Here is a 14,341-nt window from a genome sequence, read left to right on the forward strand (position 1 = left end):
CCTAGAAGTTGACACCATTGTTTTTGTTGAGCAAGTTCTGTATTGACTGCAGTGGCAGACTCATCCTTACTCAAAATTCAGGCCATTGAACATGTTCCCCAATCTTTTCAAGAGTAACACAGGAAATAAAGCAAAGCACCAGCTCTTTCCAGCCTTATGTTGGGCTGGGTCAGTAGATAAAAGTGGCAAAGTAGCTGAGCAGAACTGAGCCAGTGTTAAGGACTGCCTGATCACCCTACCAGGCACATCACTACCACTGATCAACTTGCTCAGGCTTTTCTCCTGTCCCACAGATCCAGCACATCTGCTCTTGATACCACCGAGGAGCGTAAAATCTTGCCAAAACCAAAGCCGAGACTGCCTGTCCCGCTGTCTGCATCACACAAGGTAGTACAGGCCCAGCCTCTGCTCTTTGTTTCGTTATTCCTTGGACCTCCACACAGTCTGTATCTACTGCTAGGGACTCCACAGACTGCCTGGCCTGGTGTCTGTGCTCACATAAAATAAATCTTTCCAGTCTTGACAGTTTATATACACTGATAGAGTTTGTTTTCCATTCAGAGATCCAGTATACATGATGACTCTTCCTCAGAGAGTGACACTGAAACAAGTCCATTTGTGGCTGCAGCAAACAGCTTGCATTTATCTAGAAAAGGTAAGGTTTTGGTTCAGTGAGCTATTGGCATTTTTGTTATTCAACATTAAACACCAAGAGAGAAGATGCTATTCTGTGTGTGTACAAGTTTATAACAAAGAGTATTTCTTACCTTGGCACGTAAGAATGGCCTGCCAACATGTGTATGAATTATGCCCAAGGCAGCAGGGACCAGAGAAAGAAATACAATGACTAAATCTTCTCCTGGCTCTCAGTACATTTTAAACTGAGTGCTTGGCTCACAGCTTCTTAACCCACAGATCCAAGTTACCTTCTCTTTCCTGCCTTGAATGTATAGTTTATATTTGGTACATAGCAAATAGCCAGTAGGAAAGCTGTCAAACTGAAAGCAAAGCTGTGAACAAATCCCTGACTCACAGCATCAATTTAGAGCTCAGTGGATTTTTTTTGTGTCCTGTTGCAGAGAGAAGCACTGGGGTTTTCAGGGCTTTCTTCAGATGGAAGGAGGCTTGCTAGAGTCTCAAAATGGGGATGAATTAGGAACATATTTTAATTAACTTCCCACAGCTTACTGTTGAGAAGCTGCAGCCCATACCTTCCAGGGAAATACAATGTGATGTGGTGGGACAGGCTGTGAGCATTTGTTCTTGTTGTAGGTCACGGAGTATCTCCATTGCCCACCAAACTCTCAGAGGATGCTGTGCCTCAGCCCAGCAGTGCGGCTGGAGAAGCTCTTGATGGAGCCACTGGCACCACAGTGGGAGCAAAAACTCCACCCGAAGAAACTTGTGCTCCCAGCAAGATACCAGTTAAGAGGAAACCAAGCAGAACTTTCTCCAGGTCCGAGCAATCTGTGAATCATGTGGGGCCAGCAGAGAACAGCCTCGCAAAGAGAGAGCTGCTGGCAAGGCCCAAACCACTGAGCGCAGAGGGAGACAGCAGCCAGGCTGTGAAGCAAGATGTGAACTATACAATCTCATCAATGAGTAACAAACAGGAGGATATCGGCCTCGATCGTGAACATTTCAAGAACTTGAAGAACTTCTGGGAGAAGGGAGCAGACTCTGTGACAGTGGGAAATGTGCCGGAGGACCCGAGCTGGGTGGGGACAGACGGTCGGCAGTTCAAGCTGTGCCGCTCACTCTCTGTGCAGTCTGGGCAAGGTCAGAACAGCGAAGAAAAACCTGGCGCCTTCACCAAAACAAGAACCCTTTACAAAAGGACAATAACCTTGTCTTCTAGCGAGGAAGAACCAAGCTATGTAGCCCCTGCAAGGAAGGGCTCAGTTTCCATCGTTCCTAGATCCACGTATGCCAAGAGCAAAGGCGGCCTGGTTACAAAAAATAACTCGCTGAGTGAAAGCAATGGGAAGCCACCGGTGCCAGAGGAAGAGAAGGCAGCACAGCGCTGCTCCAAGAAATCCAGATTGCCTGTGCGAGCGCCTTCCGTCAAAATCGAGTCGCCTACCAAAGAAGTGTCTGGCAGCACGTTTGAGCCAGAGCCGCCTACGGATGCGTGCATCATGGCAGAAGAGCCCAAGTACACAGCGATTTCACTGGCGAGCGGGGTGCAGATACTGATCGAGCCTGTGCTTACAGATGGTGAAAACGATGATGAGAAAGAGGGAAGATCTGACTTGGGCACTCATGACAACATGGAAATAAATGGAGAGCTACCTGAGGAAAAAATGTGTGAGTCTTCAGACAAGCCAACACCTGGTGAACCAGCCAGAGAGAGAGAAGCCGTTCAGGGAACGGACTCAGCTGTTTACTCAGGTACTGAGGGCTGTAACCGCACCCTGTGACATCCCAATGGAGAGTCCTCCCTAAGCCTGTTTTCTTCCCTAGCCCTTCTGCATTTTTCACATTTTCTTTATTTGTCCATTTATCCTATATTGTGATTTGAGCAGAGGCAGCATGTGTGGAATGTGTTTAGCAAACAGCTCTGGAAACAAATCCTGTGTAGCACGGTGTGAGTGTAAAAGGGGCAGTGCCATGTCCCTTGCCTTCCTCCCTGCTACCAGCCCTCGTGCTTTACCTGCAAGCATCTCAGCTTGGGGCAGCCTTCCGTTGCTTTAGTGCTACCTATAACAGGTCACAGGAACTTAATTTACTTCACTCACTGGGAGGACTCTACTTTCTTCAAACGTGTGGCTGGAGGAATTCTTTGTGGTGGTAGAAATAAGCCTAACACAAATAGAAGAAATAAAATGTGAAGCAAAATGTTTAATAAATACATGGGCTGTTAGGCTACCTTGATGTATCAGCTGGCTGTCAGTGTTTAAATGCCATTTTGGATCTTTTGGGAATCTGCAAGTGAATTTGGATATTAAACTGCAACCAAAGTGGTCTAAGCAAGGAGTCTGATCTTTCTGGGTTCTGATACCACATTCTCAGCCATGATGGTGTCAGTAGTGTCACCACTTTATCAGTCTCTTCCTCTGGGTTTGATAGGCTCTTGTAGTGACTGTTACTATGAGCAAAAGTTATGGTTAATTGCAATTCATTTTACATGTGGGCTGTAACTGCCCACAGCTCTGCTCTCTGACAAGCAAAGACCTAGGAAGAGAGAGCTGCTTCTCTACTTCTTCCAAATTTCCTGTCCTCATGTACCTGGGTAAGACCCGTTTGAGATCATTTTCCATAGACTTGTCTGATTTTGATTTTCCGCTGTGTCAGTTCTTGGCTTATTTCCTACCTCATGTAACATTTCTGTGAAAATCCTGAGTTGCACTTCAGGTGAACGTGTTTTTTTTCCTTTCTATGCCAGATCATTCTTATATTTCTCAGGGTTTTTTTGCCTTATTACATTCATTTCAGGATTATTTTACTAGATGATTGTGTTGCACTGGAAGCTCTTTGCAAGTGCTGGTCTGGTTTAGAGACTGGGTTACTCCAGTGTTTACATTTTCCATCATAGTATGAAGAGTTATTCTCAGGGAGAGACAATAAAGCACACTGGTGATTTGGAAGCAACCCTGTGTAATGTAACTGCAGTGTGCTCTAAGCAGAGTGAACAAGCCAGGAGAGAGACACACGCGTGCTTGTTGACACACTGCCCATTTCTGTTTATTTATTTACTGTGTTGATCTGGCTTTTTCTGTATTCCAGAGGAAGATGGGGATCATTCTCCTGCCGCTCAGGCGCTGGCCCGAGCAAATAGCATTAATCTTGCAAAGAGCATGGTGAACATTTATACAACCACAGAGAGTGAGTAACATCTTTCTCCGTTTTGGTTTATATTCCCTGAAGGTAATACATGATGCCTAAGTTCTGCATCCCTGGTGCTTCTGTGCATGTACCAGGCAAGGAAAATGACATATTGTTTCTTCATCAAATTAGAGAGCTTATAGTGCCTAAAATTAAATTCAGAGCCAGGAAATTTCAGCTAGATTGATGCTAAGTTACTCTGTGTCTTCAGCAAAAAACACGAGGGCTTCAAAGGGTTGGCAAGATGCTTGTACCTGTCTCTGCTCTTCCCCCACCGAGTACTGAGGGAGCGGCACAGCAGCCTGTGCAGTGGATTCATCGGAGGTGCCAGACCTCCTGTCCAGCATGTGAGTCGTGCCACGAACTCCTGTCACACACTCACAAGGCTTGCAGTGCCCAGCCTAGGCTTCTCACCTCACCCAGAGCAGACCCTGTGTGCTGGACTGATCTCCTCAGCTACCAGCTGGGACATGCTTTGTGGTGGCAGTTTCTCCCTGAGAAACCAAGAGAAGCTAAGGAGAAGGCAGCCAAGAAAGCAGCAGCAAAGATGAAGAAGCCTATGGCCAAGAAAGCTGCAGCCAAGGAAGGGGGCCTGAAGGAAGGCAGCAGCAGCCTCTGTGAAATTATTTGGAAATAAAACCAGTAAATATCAAATGATTGGTAAATCACGTAAAAGGTAGCTTACCGTAAAAGGTAAATCTTATAAAAGGAAAATGCCAGAGAAGCTCTTGGACATTTGAGCACTGAAGAATGCATCATCATAGCTAATATGTGAACTAAGTATGTATATGTGCCTGCATGTTTCTGCATACATATCTTCTAAAAACAAGTTCTTCTGGAATGTAGATAATCACCTTCAAGGGAGTTATTGAGAAAAGATATAGATAGAACAAATAGGTTTTATTTAGACATTTAAGCAGTCCAGTAACTATCTTTCTCAGTTGATGTGAAGCTTTCTGATTTATTTTCTTTCAGGCTATTGTCCACCTCTGTCTAGCAGAGGTGAAATTGTAGATATACGTATTTTGCAGCTCTTTTGCACAGGGCAGGGTGCTACAGGAGGAAATATGAGCATGTTTGGTTTCTTGGACAAGGAGGCATATCTGTATGGTTTTAGTCTAAATTAAATTTACGCAGAGAAAGTGGTGCAAAGGAGATACACATCCTCAGGCTAATCAGTTAATTAAATTAGCCACTAGAGGGAGTGGGCACACGCTGACAGATTGAACGAAAACGCGTTTAAAATGGCTTTAAGATCTTCGCTATTAGTTTTGGGGAGCATCAGCTTCAACTGCAGATGACAGAGAAGAGGCAAGTGGGTGGTGCTCTGTTGCCTCCCACAAGCGTTTCCTCTTTCCTTGTGCCCTTAAACAAAAATGTGACTTTCTTATATTTTCCTGACTGACAAGATACCTTGATGCCTTTTTGTTGTTGTTTGTACCTACAGCATACAGTAAACCTCATTTGATAACCCATCAGTTTCTTGAACCTGAAAGAGTCAAAGAGCTGAGCAGATCCTCACCTCTCCTGTTGTCTGAGGTAGGCTAGATGCCAGAAACAGCTGGAATAATGTTCACAGCATCCCCTGAATGGCAGACAGTTTCATGAGAATGTTTTTGCTGGATGCCAACAGTACTTGCTCTAGAGCATGCCTTGGTTATGTCATAAATAAACGAGAAAAGCTTTAAGAAAAAAAAAACGCATAGCCCAGACCAACCTTCTATCCTGGAGGAGTTTTAGTGTTTCCCTCTGTCTCAAACCACACTATTCCGTGCCCTTCCCAAGAGCCCAGGCGCTTGCATGCAGCCCTGTTTGGAGGCAGTTAATGATGACGTTCGCTGCCGGTCGGTCGGAGGGAATGCCTCTGGGGAGACTCCCTGCGCTCTCCTCCACTCTCCTAACCTGATCGCTGCTTAACGGGACTCTGCTGAGCTACTGTTTTCTCTCTGTAGTGTTGCAGAGTGCTCATACGGCAGAGCTTAAAGATGCTTGTTGTTTTCTGAGCAGACTGAATCAGACACGGCTTCGGAAATCAGCTTCCAGTTTAACAAGCACAAAAAGACGCCTAGCATTGGCAGCCACTCGTCCGACATGGCATCTGTCTCCTCGGTAGGTATTTAATGCGTACATCTTGCTAGATAGGGTTCCTCAGTCAGGTGCAGTGACACTGCATTTAGGATGATACTGATGATGTGGCCTCCTGAGTATCCTGTTGGTTTCTGTGTGGTACATTATTAAAAGAATGGTAATGGTTAATTACTTAACTTGCGTTAAAGGAGTGTCTCCAGGTACCATCTCAAATTAGAGACCCACTGGGTGATTGTTAGACAATTCACAGTAAGCAATAGCCCCCGCTCCAGATGCTCCAGACGCAGATGCTCTGAAGACTGGCAGTGTGCAGGAAAGAGGGGGGGAGCGTTTTTCTACGTGGGGAAATGAGGCACACAGCTATTAAGTGACATGTTCATGGTCTGGCTCCGAGAGAGCTGGGACTGCAGACAAGTGCCCCCCTTCATTTTATCAGCAAATTTGAGGGAACTCGGAGTTGGACAGCAAAAGCATGATCTAGAGCTTCAGTTTATAAGGAGAGCTGAAAAGAGCTGAGTGTGTTTAGTTGAGCATTTTTAAAAGATTCATTAGAGACAGTGTTTTGTGGGGGGCTGCTTAAAAGTGCTTGAATTTGCTATATTACTGTTACAGGTATCTCCAAGGTGTATATGTGAGATTTAAAGAATATATGTGAAGCAAAACTGGTAGGGAGGGGTCATGAATGTAGATAAATATGTTAAAAAAACCCTTGAACTTTGGGGCACATGAGTTGTTCTCCTAGAGGGAGTCTGGGAGCCATAAATGAGCTTTTTGTGTCCACCTCACACAGGTGTTCTTGAAAATCCTGCTCAGGATTCTCTGCTGGGGTGATTATCCTGATGGGATGGTAAATGCATCTCCAAGGACTGAGAGGAGATGTTTAGCAGGTTCTTGTAGGTTAGAATAGAATGACGTTCAGAACCAAAAGAAGTAGGGGAAGACAAAAGAAGAATTGGAGAGTTTTTTGATAAATGTTCATGACTGTACCACAGAACAGTGCCAAGAGGGTTAATTATTTCTGTGTAAATGGCATTAGCTTTTACGTTAGCCCATCAGGAATCACGAGTGACTGGTGCAACAGAAAGTTCTCTCATTTTTCTGGAGCTGTGTTTTATTTCTGCTTCATCCCTTTCTACCAGTGCAAGACAAAGCCTTGAAAAAAGAACCCCAAGGCCTGTGGGCAAATGTGGTTTGTTCTGGGAAAGCAAGTGACTCTTGCGTGCCCTGCTTGTGATTTATACCTGTAGCAATGTCATTTGCTGTGCCTTTGTGAAAAGGAGATGCACACCAGCTGGCTCTGCTGGTACAGTGGCTCTTCAGGACAGGCGTTATATCTATTTCTCTTCTGTACAGCTCCGTGCACATTGTGAACAAGCAACAAGATAGTAATGGTTTTTCCTGTATTTCTTAGTCTGATACAGTTCTTACTAGCCTATTTTAAAAATTGATTTACAATTGTGTGACTATAACTACCACAAATAAAAAGTTCATATACAGATAGTTCAACTTCTCTCTCTTTCTTAGTGATGAGACTGGGTCAGCATAGCAGCTGTTTGTACTGTAAGCAGAGGGAAGGGGAGGAGACTTGTGTGGCCCCCACAGTAATATTTGACTTAATTTCTCAAAGTTTTGGGATTTAGGGGCAAAAAATCTCTGGCATTTATTGAGCATTCAGGAGAATAGTGCTTCTAAGTCCTCATCTAGGATAGCACATCCTTGTGAGACCCTTATTCGGGTTCCCCAACACTTGCTTCTTTGAGCACAGCTGCAGATGTGTACTATTTCTGTGTCAAGGACAGAATACTACACAAGAAATTGCAGATTATTTCTCTGGGAATGCACTTTTCAGACTATTGTCTTTGTTCAGAAACCAAGTCAGGAGGGTACCTGTTTCGTTGGCACTGACCTTGCTCTTCCACCTGGCAGGTCAGTGGCAGTGTGCTCAGTGTCTACAGCGGCGATTTTGGGAGCGTGGATGCCCAAGGTACCGTGGAGTTTGCTCTAGACTATGATGAGAAGAACCGGGAGTTCCAAGTTCATGTGTCCCAGTGCAAGGACTTGGCTGTCGTGGATGAGAAGAAAGGCAGATCTGACCCGTGAGTGACACTTTGGTGCCTTGTGACTTCTACATTGCTGAATTTTGTGTTCTGGAGGGGTTTTTTTCTTATGGTTTCTCTGTTTAAATGTCATGCTCTCTTCCTTTCTTCAGACTTCTGGTACATACTTACTGCTGGGACTTTTCTAGCTGATGGTACTGGAGCCATTGGCATCAGTAAATACGTTGTCACAGACTTAAATTTGAACAGATTGAGAAAGCTTTGATCACTACAAAGACAGTTCCTGTTGTCACTGCATCCATGTGAACCTTAGTCTCCCCGTGGTGAATACCTTTGGGAATAACTCCGGTGATGCAGACACATTATCTGGATGAAAAGAAAGTCCATAAAGAAGTGCTGTTAGGGGCACAGTGGCAGTTGTACAGAGGTTAGAGATCTCTGGTTTGAAAGATGATGAGAAGAAGTTGGATTTGAACCCTGAAAGGGAGACTTAAAGACATTCCACCTCTTTCCTCCTCTTTAATTTCACCCTGATTTTGAATGCACAGAGATGCTATAGTTGTGGGCCTTTCAGAAAATGGATATATGGCCTTGCTGGCTTCCCATATTGCCTAGACAGTTGCCTGTTCTGACTCTTAATGGCATCCACCCATCTCCAATGAGGTTTATAACTTCACATGCAAGCCAACTTAATATCCTATCAGGTCTCTTAATTAGTTTTGCCTTGAAAGAGTCAACTCCAAGTCCTTTGTTTCCACGTCACTGTTCACAAGTGTTGCCTGCTTATTTAGAGCTTGGCAAAATGGGAAAATATCCAGCTGGAGTTTGTTTTCTTTTCCAGGTATGTTAAAACTTACCTGCTCCCAGACAAAGCTAGAATGGGTAAGAGGAAAACTTCAGTGAAGAAGAGGACAGTGAATCCCGTTTACAATGAGGTGTTACGGGTAAGAACAAATACGTGCTCTGAAAACCTGTGTTGTAGCAGGCACCTGTACCAGGTCAGGTCTGGAACGTTCCTGCCTTCTTGGCCAGGCTTCTTCACCTGCCTCCCACCCGCAAGGCACTGCTCTTCCCTGGGGTTTGTGAGGGCAGAACTGTTAAAGGTTGCTCTGCACCCATCTGTGTGGCACCCAAGATTTCTCTGTCAAAACCACACAATGATCTTTAGATAAGATAGGGAGCTGCAGCCTGCGCTGCCTTCAGCCAGAGCAAGGGATGTTCTTCCCTTCCCCGATGCACAGTCACAAGGTGTGGGACTAGTAGGAAAGGTCTTCGTTACATGATCTTGTACATCAAAGCCTAGAGGATTATCTAACAATGCCTGGTCCTGTGTTACTAATTCTTGAAAGAATATTGTTTTTACCTTGTGATGAATGGAGTGCTAGGTTTCTCTGTGCTAAGCAGAAAAACTTTGTCAGGGTAGTAGTATTCCTCCAGGACTGAAAAAAAAATCAGGTGTTCAGAACGGGGACAGTCCATTAGTGCATGGAGTGAGTTTGAGTGTCTCAGTCAGAGCTTATTCAAGCTTTTGAGTAGTTTATTTCTTATTGTGAGAGAAGGACAAGAAAAATTTTAACAACCTAACTTCTCTTTCTTCCTCTAGTATAAAATAGAGAAAATGGTATTGCTGATCCAAAAATTAAATCTCTCTGTTTGGCACAATGACCCACTGGGACGTAACAGTTTCTTGGGAGAGATCGAAATAGACTTGGCCAGTTGGGACTGGAGCAACAGGAAACTCAACTGGTACCCACTGAAGCCCCGAGTAAGTACGTCTCAGCTGCAGTCCTGCTTCCTAGCCCAACCCTGAAGCCTTTAGAGGTGGCAGAAGTCCTTCCTGACTCCTCTGAGGTCTTCGGGTGGTCTGTTGGAACAGAACAACCTGAACTGTACGTAGGGAACCACAGTAAAACACTCACAGGCTCTCAACATAGTGCAATATTCAGTGCTCTGAACACAGGCCTTCTGGGGTCTTATTTGGTGATTGATCTTTAGGGACACTTTGGTAAATGTGATCTGACACTCATCAACAGAAACTCTGACATGACTTTGCCTCTCTCTCTACTCACATAAAGACCATCCCTTAAAAACAGACAGCAGAATACAAGGTGATGCAGGTGAACTTGCCTTGAGAGGTAAATATTCAGGTACCACTTTTTGTAAAGCCTGTACAGCTTTCTGCATGCTTCTGGATTCAGAGGTCTGATTTGAGATCCCTTTTCAGAAAATGAGGGACATTTGTCTTTGAGAACTCAGATGCTTAATTATCTCCAGCTGAACAGGCTGCCCCAGCCATGCAAAATCAGAGTTTGTCCATTTGTGCCCCTCCAGTGAACTTAAAAGCTGTTTGCCTTGCTTTGTTTGTGCAATCCCTTGTTTGGTTGATCACAACTCTCTCTGTTTCAGAGCCTTTCTGCTGTTAACGGTGTGGATCATCGAGGAGTGATGAATTTGTCTATTAAGTATGTCCCTCCAGGAAGCCTAGGTAAAACGTGTTCCGTGCATTAAGAAGTATTGCCCATATGCATGCATGCAGCTTGCAGTACCTCACCTGTTTAAGGGCTGCTTAAAGAGTAATCTCATTAGAGCAAGATCTTAGAGATCAGCACAAAGGCACAGCCAGCAGTGCTTGATAGCACTGTCTGCTGCCTGCATCCAATTTTCACATCTGGATTTATTGGGAGAGTGTTGAGGAGAGAGGAAGGACTCAGCAAACTCAAACTCCTCAGCTGTTATGAGCACTGTGGGCACTGTCTGGTGCTGTGGTGTGGTAGCAGCAACACACAGCCCTTCTTACTGTGGGGCAGGCACAAGGCTGGGTTTGCCCAGCAGGTCCTTCTCCTGTTCCTGTTTCAAAGCAGCACCAGCACATTGTGTCAGGAGCCCTCTGCAGCTGCACGTCTGATGGGGCTGGTAGTAGTGCTGTGGCACCCAGCACAGGAGCGCAGAGCTGGCACCCAACACAGGAGTGCAGAGAAGTCATGTTGCTGCTCCCTCAGTCCCTGGAGAGGAAGCCTGACATTTTGCTAGCTATTGTAAGGACTGGCCCGACAGTTTTTCTCTTCTAAATGGCAGGTCCCAAGAATCCTCCCTCTGGCGAAGTTCACATTTGGGTCAAAGACGTCAGGGACCTGCTGCAGTTGCGTCCTTCCGGAGTTGACTCTTTTGTGAAATGGTAAGTGCATGAGCGTGGTCTTGGCTCTGATCCTGGGTCTGTGCCTCCACAAAGTGTTATGTTTTCTTCTGTTTTCTCAGGCTCACCGAGCTGTCCCTCCACACTGTAAAGCCTTTGTGTTGCTTTGAGCTCTGTAGGAGAGAATTGCCCTTGTTATTCACTTGTAGCCAAATTAGGAAAATCCTTAGTGTCATCAGCTCTTGGTCAACCCCTGTCTGTGACTCACACAGTGACTTGCCTCAGTAACGTCTGAGTGAGAGGAATATGTGGGCCCTGCACCTCTGCCCAGTGTGTTCATGTGAAACTGTGAATTTTGTATCATCTCCAGAATTTAGTATGTGCATGTTTTCTGCAGCCTGCAAACATCAGTTCTCATGTTATATGGGAAAAGATGCTGCAAATATTCCAGAAAATTAAAAATCTTTTAAGATAATTTTAAGATTTTTTTCAGTGCTTTGAAGTGCTCACCGTATTTTTCTATATTTTAAATCCTTATAGAGTTCTCCTGCAAAAAAGTTTGCTACTCAAGAAGCCTAACTGACCAATTTGAAATGCCCTCTTAAGCATCTAAGTGATGAAAATGTATGAAAATAGAAATGTGTGAAAGTAAAGTCCATTTTTAATATAAAATGTCAGTTTGGGAAAAAAAAAAAAAAGCCAAAACCAGGAAATTTTAAGCAAGTACCCTTCTTTCTGAAAAGATTTGCTTTAAAATGGATTTTCTTGTTTAAAAAAAAAAAAAAAAAGTTTAATCTGAGAATTAGGAACATTTCCTGTTAAATCTACAGAGATTTCTTATGTTGAGACCCAATTCCTCCTTTCTTCAGAACTGAGGCATGTTTAGACTGAGAAACTTTATAGGAACAATTCAAATCTCAGGTGATATTCTGTACTACAAGCTGTGTTTTTTCTCCTCTCAAAGCTACGTGCTTCCAGACACCAGTAAGAAGAGTTACCAGAAGACCCGAGTCATAAAAAGAGACACAAACCCCGTTTTCAATCACACTATTGTATATGATGGCTTTCATACAGAGGATCTCAAGGATGCTTGTGTGGAACTGACTGTGTGGGATCACGAAAAACTTACCAACCATTTCCTTGGAGGAATCAGGCTGGGCCTCGGGACGGGTAAGTGATTTCCTTTACATTAAATCAATACTGTTAGACCATATAGCTGAGCCACAAGATATAATGGGCAGTTGCAGAGCATTTTCCTGTTGGGGAGAAACGAGGGATGGGGAGTCTGAGTAATCTGTGAGACTCTTGGTACTGGCACTGTGTCTAGGATGGAGAGGACCCTGGTACCATGATAGCAACCCTCTGTTCACACATTTTGTGCCAACATCAGCTCTGAGGACTGGCAAAACTCAAGAATCTCCTTGGATCCACCAGAGTTTTCCTCCTGTTACACAAAACCAGATTGTGTTACAAATCAACACTACATTGCTGCTCCCAGGGAAGGGTGGTCAGAGAAGAAGACAACTTGAATGGCATGTGGGACAGCACCACCTGGTGACTCTGTCCACGTCACCTCCTCCCTTGAAATGCTTTAGTAGCAGGAATAACTAATATTTGAGAAGCAGGGCACGCTACGCTAGCTGATCTGGTAGGTAAGCGGCTGGAATTAAATCACAAATTGAAAAAATGGAGTTTTCTGAGTGTACACTAAGGCATCATTGTTGGGTTTTTGTTTAGACAATGTAATGCTGAAAGACCTCAGCAAAGGTGCCATTTGCTCCACTGTGAGACACTCACTGTCTCTGGGAGTTGATGGCCTGAGGTTCCAGTTCAAAGAAGGACTTAGACCTGTGCTTAGCTGGAAGTTTTAGTTCAGTGGGTTTACTCATCCTTGATTTAGGGAAATTCCAGAATTTTTAAGCCAAAGTTGTAAAGAGCAGATGGAACCACCTCCTGTTGTCCAGCTGTCCATCATGGAGGTTTGTCCCTCTCTAAACATCCTATCCTAGCTTTCAGCATGCCCCATGCCTAGGCTTTAACAGATAGCATGTTCATCTTTGTCTTTTTGTAAGTGTGATTATCTGAGGTTTTCTAAACTATTTATTGTTAAGCCAGAGGACGCCCTCAGAGATGAAAGACAAACAGAAAATTTCGGAATATTGCAATAAAGTGTCACTGTTCCTTGCAGGTATCAGGAAGAGGTTCATAATGTCTGCCTTCAGGTGCACCTGTGTTTATGGGATTGGCTTGTGTGTTCTCTGTTTTCAGTCTCTAACATGTCACCAGGAGGGTTGTGAACTATGCAGTGGCAAGTGGCAACAGGAATAAGCAAGGTGTAAAAATACCAACCCCAAGATAAGCTATGATCCAATTTTAGACCTTTATCTCATTGACAAGTAGTTAACACGTGAAAATTTGGTTGAATGATCGACTTGGAATGAATGTACACACTTTTCCACTATCATATGTTTGATTCCTGTACAAATGAAGTGTACAGCAAGAAAATTTTGACAAATACCTCATCCTGTCTACAAGAAGATCTTTTAAGGAGAAAACCAACCCTTTTAGACCTGCTTTACCATTCCGAAAGATGTAGAAAGGCCTTGAGCCCAATATTATTTTCAGCAGGTTATGTTTAGGGTGCTTGTATTTCGTGGCTTTTACATTGACTTCATTCTGAACTCTGGAGTAAAATGGAGGTCATTAGCAGAAGAACAGGAGGTCTTAAGGGTGCAGCTTGCTGAGGGGAAGTCAGCACCTTTTATGTTAAGATACTGCCTGCAACAGTTACATGCTGTTAAGTATTTTTGGACCGAGTAGAACGTCTTTGTGTAGCTCCTAACGTTGTAATTTCCTTGTTCTTTACAGGTTTGAGCTATGGCATCTCTGTGGACTGGATGGACTCCACGCAAGAGGAGGTGGCCTTTTGGCAGGAGATGATGTCAGCTGCCAATGAATGGATTGAGGGATTGCTGCCACTGCGCTCACTGGCAGGGAGGAAAAAACTGAAGTAACCTGTCGTTTGTGCCATACAAAGGCTGAATGTGTTCACTGGAACTAGGAAACTTCCTGCACCGAGGTGACAGAGACCATCCGCGGGGCTGGCAAGTGTCAGGTTAATAAGGCAATTGATGGACAGAACTTTGGAGATGTGAAATATTAAGTACTAATTAATTCCCTGACAGAGGACATGGAAGATGCCAAACTGATGCTATACTTGATTTTGACCAAGAGGAAA

General features: G+C 44.3%; 1 protein-coding gene across 1 annotated transcript in view; it reads left to right on the forward strand.

Annotated features, from left to right (window-relative positions):
* The window catches only part of LOC104523530 (synaptotagmin-like protein 4), a gene marked incomplete at its 5' end in the record, with an annotated part of 21,937 nt that extends 7,820 nt beyond the window's left edge, over positions 1-14,117 (forward strand). The window contains 13 exons of the mRNA XM_010166144.2: positions 294-387; positions 562-655; positions 1,273-2,391; positions 3,727-3,825; positions 5,273-5,364; positions 5,833-5,934; positions 7,840-8,009; positions 8,812-8,914; positions 9,574-9,735; positions 10,377-10,455; positions 11,046-11,145; positions 12,068-12,273; positions 13,972-14,117. Of these exons, the coding sequence (XP_010164446.2) occupies positions 294-387; positions 562-655; positions 1,273-2,391; positions 3,727-3,825; positions 5,273-5,364; positions 5,833-5,934; positions 7,840-8,009; positions 8,812-8,914; positions 9,574-9,735; positions 10,377-10,455; positions 11,046-11,145; positions 12,068-12,273; positions 13,972-14,117 (2,566 nt within the window). The remainder of the gene's footprint in view (positions 1-293; positions 388-561; positions 656-1,272; positions 2,392-3,726; positions 3,826-5,272; positions 5,365-5,832; positions 5,935-7,839; positions 8,010-8,811; positions 8,915-9,573; positions 9,736-10,376; positions 10,456-11,045; positions 11,146-12,067; positions 12,274-13,971) is intronic.
* Positions 14,118-14,341: the final 224 nt, after the last annotated feature.

This window comes from Antrostomus carolinensis, unplaced genomic scaffold (assembly GCF_000700745.2).
Source record: "Antrostomus carolinensis isolate BGI_N321 unplaced genomic scaffold, ASM70074v2 scaffold43624, whole genome shotgun sequence".
Taxonomy (NCBI): domain Eukaryota; kingdom Metazoa; phylum Chordata; class Aves; order Caprimulgiformes; family Caprimulgidae; genus Antrostomus; species Antrostomus carolinensis.